Source organism: Trichechus manatus, unplaced genomic scaffold (genome assembly GCF_000243295.1).
Source record: "Trichechus manatus latirostris isolate Lorelei unplaced genomic scaffold, TriManLat1.0 scaffold00061, whole genome shotgun sequence".
NCBI lineage: Eukaryota > Metazoa > Chordata > Mammalia > Sirenia > Trichechidae > Trichechus > Trichechus manatus.
Genome location: NW_004443997.1, coordinates 11,785,357 through 11,791,356, shown reverse-complemented (window position 1 = coordinate 11,791,356; position 6,000 = coordinate 11,785,357). Strand labels below are relative to the sequence as shown.

At 54.9% G+C, this 6,000-nt stretch overlaps 1 protein-coding gene across 1 annotated transcript in view; it reads right to left on the bottom strand.

The window, feature by feature from the left end:
- Window positions 1-5,116: 5,116 nt before the first annotated feature.
- Window positions 5,117-6,000, bottom strand: part of RBM19 (RNA binding motif protein 19) — a 149,188-nt gene continuing 148,304 nt past the window's right edge. The window contains 1 exon segment of the mRNA XM_012556310.2: window positions 5,117-5,244. Within this exon segment, the coding sequence (XP_012411764.2) occupies window positions 5,117-5,244 (128 nt within the window).

The following is a 6,000-nucleotide window of genomic DNA, read 5'->3' as shown; positions in this document are numbered from 1 at the left end:
ACGGCTGCATTCTAACGAAGTGAACGCTCCAGCCTTCAGCTGCCGGTCTGCCAGCAAACTCCCAAACCCCCGCGGCCCCTCTGCCCCTCTCATCTCAGACACAGACAGCGGCTGCGGCCTCACCAGGGATCCGGAGCCAGGAAGGCCAACCCAAGTTTCCAACGTCAACTTCTTGTTTTCTACTCCTTTATTCTTTTTTGAGAAGGTCCCTGGGTGGTGCAAATGGTTGTGCTCGACTACTAACCTAAAGGTTGGTGGTTCGAACCCACCCAGGGGCACCATGGAAGAAAGGCCTGGCGATCTGCTTCCATAAAGACTGTAGTAGAGAAAACCCTATGGAGCAAAGTTCTACTCTGCAACACATAGGGTGGCCGTGAGTTGGAATTTTTGGAAAGCAGCAGCTTGTCAAGAGTTATACTTCCTTCCTTTGTGGAGGCAAAAGTTTTAAGTAACACCGGCCGCTGTGGAAGGAGATGTGGGTTGTTCACCCGTGGATTGTGTTACTCAGTCCCAGGGCCTCAGTCTCCTCATCTGTAAAATGGGGATAAGAACGCTTATCTTACAGGGTTGTTATGACTAAATGAGAGGAGAGAGAGGGAATCATGGATGGTATTCTCTAAATAACAGGTTCAATCACTCCACAGCTGTCCATGTGTCTTTGCCCCAGGCACTTCTCTGGGCACTGTGGACTCAGGAGTGACCACACAGACACAGGCCCTGCCCTTGTGGAACATTCTAGTTGGGGGCAGGAAGACAAGTGGACAATAAACAAACAAGTAAGTATAAAGCATGGCAGAGGGGGAAGTCCCTGGGTGGTACACATGGTGAACACACTGGCTGCTGATCGAAAGGTTGGAGGTTCGAGTCCACCGAGAGGTGCCTCAGAAGAAAGGCCTGGCAATCTGCTTCTAAAAATCAGTCACTGAAAACCCTATGGAGCACAAACCTACTCTGACACACATAGGTTGCTGTGAGTTGGGGTGGACCCCGCGGCAACTGGTGTGGTTTTCTGAAGGGGGATAGAGTGTCAGGGGACAAGACTTTATACAGGGGCAGGGAAGGCCTCCCTGATAGGATAACATTTCAGTAGAGACCTGAGAAGACAAGGGGGAGAGCTGTGGAGACACTTAGGGGCAGAGTATTCTTGACTGGGTGACCAGCTGTGTGTCTGAGGGACACCAGGCAGCCAGGGTAGCTGGAGTGGAGTGGACAATTCTAATAGTGATGAAAATGATCGTGAGGCTGAAGACTGTTGGGCAAAGGCAGGCACGGCTTGGCAGGGCCCTGTCCCCCCACCCCAGAGGCCTTCGATGCTCTCAGGCCCCACAAGGCTGGACTCGATGCAGCCCGGCCTGAACAGACCCTCCGCAACTCTGGTTCCAAAGTTCTAATGGGGAAGAGAAAGCCCCTGAAGATGCTCTCCTGTGGAGCCTTGACCTGCCTGTAGGCCTGGGCGGCATGTGTGAGAGGATCATATTCCGGCTGCTCAGCTGACTGACAAGCATGCAGCCAAGGGACTAGTGAGCCCGCAGGTAGAGGGATGCTGTCAGGACTGCCTGTGGTAGCTGGGACTGTCTGCAACCCAGATAGAAGCTGGTGTCAAGGAGATGGGCATCTTGCTTCTAACAGGGTCCCGTACTCTCCCTCACTGCTCCCACCCACCAGGATGTCTTCTGGAAAAAACATTAGCTTTGAAGTCAGACAGACCCAGGGCCTGAAGTCCAACTACTGTTTCCGAGCTGTGTGACCTCGGGCAAGTCACTGTACCTCTCTGAGCTTCATTTTCCACATCTGGAAAATGGGCATAAGAGCCTCACTCAACGGTTCTGGGGAGGCTCGGTAAGACTGGCACAGGAGAGGTTCTCCACAGGAGCACTTCCAATTCCAACACAGCCCTGTAAGAGGGGGATGATCAGATTTCGGCTGGCCGCTTACCAACCACCAAGAGAGTTCTACAGCCACACTGCACTTTAGGGAAATGAATTAAGGATGAGTCTCTGCTCTAAGAGATAAGGAGCTGGGACAGGGGCCTCTGTCCAGCTTGCTGCTCAATTTGCAAAATAAATGTCTAGAGTGGGATCTTCATGCCTTGTATATTCACGTATATGGCCAATCCTCTGGCCAATCCTCGTCTTGGCTCCAGGAGAGCGGCCCAGGCTAGTATTTGCAAATCCTTCTCTCTTGAGCTCTTCCTGGTTATTGCTGATGCTGTGGTGGGGGCAGGGCAGTACTGAGTGTCTTTAATTCCCCTCCCCCGCTCCTCCCCAGGCCTGGGTCTCCATCCCATGGAGCCTTCGCTGTGGGTTTAACTGGGCTGTGAAACGACTCAAGGGGAAAATGAGAAACTACCCAGTGTTTCATGGGAGTCAGTGGGCTGGGCCTCCCAAGCGCAGGGCTCTGACGGGGAACCCTCCCCAACCCACCAGCACAGAGAGGAACTGGAGGCCCTGGGCCCGGAGGTGAGTGCCGGCTGGCCCCCGCCCTGGAGGTGAGTGCCCGCTGCTGAAGGCGAACCCTCCCCAACCCATAGGCGCAGAGAGGAACTGGAGGCCCCCGCCCTGGAGGTGAGTGCCCACTGCTGAAGGCGAACTCTCCCCAACCCACAGGCGCAGAGAGGAACTGGAGGCCCCAGCCCTGGAGGTGAGTGCCCGCTGCCCCACCTAAGATGCAGATAAAAATCTGCAGTAGCGGCAGGTTGGTTCATCTGTTCCCTCTGGGTCCTGGTGAATATCGCCCGACTTTGCAGTGTGGATGCCGGACTTGAGAGCTGACCTGGCATCCACTTAAGAATCGATGGGACCGACAATAAACCTGTCGCCGTGGAGTCGATTCCGACTCATTGTGACCTTATAGGACAGAGCAGAACTGCCCCATAGGGCTTCTAAGGGTGGCTGGTGGATTCGTACTGTCGACCTTTTGGTTGGCAGCCGAGCTCGTAACCGCTGTGCCACCAAGGCTCCATGGCACCGACCACAGTGATGCAAATAACAAGTCTCCTCACCCCCATCACAATGGCTGCTGTTTCCTGAGCACTCACTTCGCGCTAGCCTGGTCTTGGTGAATCCTCACACCAACCCGAGGAGGCCAGTGCCACTGCTGTCACCTCGTCAGAGAGGCCATCCCTGACCCCACGTGGAGGCACTCCTGCCCCTTTCTGTGCTTCAGCTCACCCTAGTTTCCTCCAGGCCCTTCTCTCTGCCTGACATCACCTTATATATTTACTTGCTGACATCTGTCTCTCCCACTTGGGGAACTTCAGGGGGCAAGGACCTTATGTCTTTTCTTTACCACTCTGTCCCCAGCATCTAGAACAGGGTTTGGCACTTGGGGGACTCTTACTGCATAGTTAACAAATACCTGGACGCCCCTTCTCCCCATTTCAGACCAAGGATCCCTGAATCCAATGGGGTAGAGCTGGGCTTGAACCCGATGCATTGGGCCCTGGGCCACCCTTTCGCCTTCTACCAATGGCAGAAGGAGCCTGGCTGGAGCTCGGCCACTCCCTGAAATGCCCTTTTAGCATTTGTCATTGTGCTGGGAAAGAGAATATTGCCCCATATCCTGCTAGCTCACAAATCAAGCCTTTCTCCTTTCCGCATGTCATGGCTTCCAGAATGTAGAGCCTGGCGCCTGTTTGCACAAACTCAGAGAAGATGCTGAGTGCTGCTGCAGCTCATGTCCTGATGGGCTCCCTGGGTGCTGCACACAGTTAACTGCTGCTTTTACTTAGTCAGGCTGCTAAGTGAGAGGTTGGAGGTTCGAGTTCACCTAGAGGCGCCTCAGAAGGAAGGCTAACCTGCAAGTAGCATTTCCCTCACCTTGTGAGATCCCCTTGGGTGGACGGTGTTCCGTCTCACTGCTAGAACCCGTGCAGGCCCAGTCCTTTGGATGATGGTCATTTCGTGAGCACTGACCTAAGTCCTTTATGTGAATAATTAGCTCATTTCACTGTTACCACCACGCAGGGAAGTATAAAAATCAACCACTGAAAACCTGTGGAGCGCAGTTCTACTCTGATACACACAGGGTTGCCGTGCGTCCGAGTTAACTCCACAATAATTGGTTTTTACTGGTTCAAGGGGGTGGAGAGGGTCCGGCACTCACGGTGCTGGGGGCTTTCGGGGCCAAATGATGCAGAAGAGGATGTGCCTGCTGGGAGCCACTTGCTTCCGTGAATGGGCATGCGACAGGCCACACTGGGGTCATGGTGCATTGTGGTTAAGAGCCTGGGCTCTCGAACCAGGCCTGAGCTGAAATCCTGGCTCTGTGCGATCTGTGGTCCTGGGCATGTCACTTCACTTCTGTGTCTTGCCCCCATTTCCACATCTGGAAAAGGGGAGAACAATAGTGTCTACTCCGCAGGGTGGCGGTAATGGTGAAATGAGCTAATAATTTACGTAGAGGGTGATGAAATGACACGGTTGGTGACTGGGTTTCCCTTAGCCCAGGTTTCCCGGCACCCTCGGTCGGGGTGAGGATGAGGGAGCATCACTAATGGAGGTGCTCAGAGCAGGCCTGTGCTGCACTGGCTCACAACTCTAAGGGCGCGCTCTCCAAGGCCACGCCTTCCTTGCTCAGGGATGAGCTCATGGTCCTCCTGGAGCAGTCTGTACCAGGCGACCCTTGCCTCTTGGGATCACCGCTTGAATCCACAACCATGGTCAGGAGGCCCCAGACAGAGAAATGAACGGCTCTCAGTCACCTCTGCTAAGTTCCCACACGGATGTCAGCCAAAAGGCCGTATCCCCTTCCCCCAGCCCCAGCTGGGTCAGGCAGCTGCCTCTTTCTGCAACTTTGACTTTGGCATGTCCTCAGCCCCCTCCTCAGGCTGCAGGGTCAAGACTGCAGTGGCCAGGGGCTCAAAGCCTGCTCCTGGCTCCCTGTCAGAGGACCTCGCCCCAAGCAGCCCCTTAGGTGAGGGGCTTGCCACCACCTTGCCGTCGCAGCTCTGCCACCAGCTTTTCCAATTCTGGTCACATCGCTCTCACACCTGCCTGCCACTCTCCTTCCCCAGGCCTGGTTTGGGGTGAAAGCCTTGCTTATTAGTCAATCTGGATCCCACTTACTGTGAATTACCAGGCCTGATTGATATTCATGAGTGGATACATCTGAAACCTCAGTCAGCCGCCACGTGACTGCAGCCACGGAGGAGCCACTCCGAGGAGTGGGGGCTGTGCAGCCCTGACGCCAGCACCCGCTGGCTGACAGTGCTCGTCTCTGGAGGGACCAGCAGGGCTTCCCAGCCTGGGACGGTGGGTGAGGGGAGGTGAGGAGTGGCGGCGGATGGGGCGGGAGCGAGGCCAGCAGCACCAGGTTCCACTGCTCCACCTTTGCACAGGTCCTTCATTTCTCCTGCCTAAGTCTCCTCTTCCCCTTGGCTTGGCTACCACCTCCTAGTCACCTTCAGCTGGAAGGCCACCTCCTCTGAGAAGCCTTCCAGCACATCACTGAATCAGGCCCCACCATGATTCTCTCAGGGGTGCTTCGCTCCCCCGGCACGGTCTGTAATTTCTTTCTGGATGTTTGGGAATGAGCTTCCTGAGGGTCAGAGCTGTACACTGGCTCACCACCCATCACCCTGTGCCTGCACACCACAATATTTAGGAAAATTCCACGGAACAGATGGCTGATGTGCTTGCCCTGAGCCAGGTAATCAACACACCCCTGACACTGCTGGGAGGGAAGGGACTTATTCTCCCTGTCTGCAAATGCGGCAATCCGCGACCTGCCCCAGGCTGGCCGGAGGAGTGGGCAGCAGGAGCTAACCAGTAACCACTGCCAATGAGTTGACTTTTAGGGTTTTCAATGGCTCATTTGTCCAGAAGTTGTTTGCCAGGCCTTCCTTCCAACGCTTCTCTGGGTGGGCTCAAACCTCTAAACTCTCAGTTAGCAGCTGAACGCAGTAATTGTTAACACCACCTGGGGGACCTCCAAGCAGAACCTAGGCTGGGTTAATTCCTGGGGTTAAAGGACGAGCTTAATCTCTCACCCCTAGGGGTT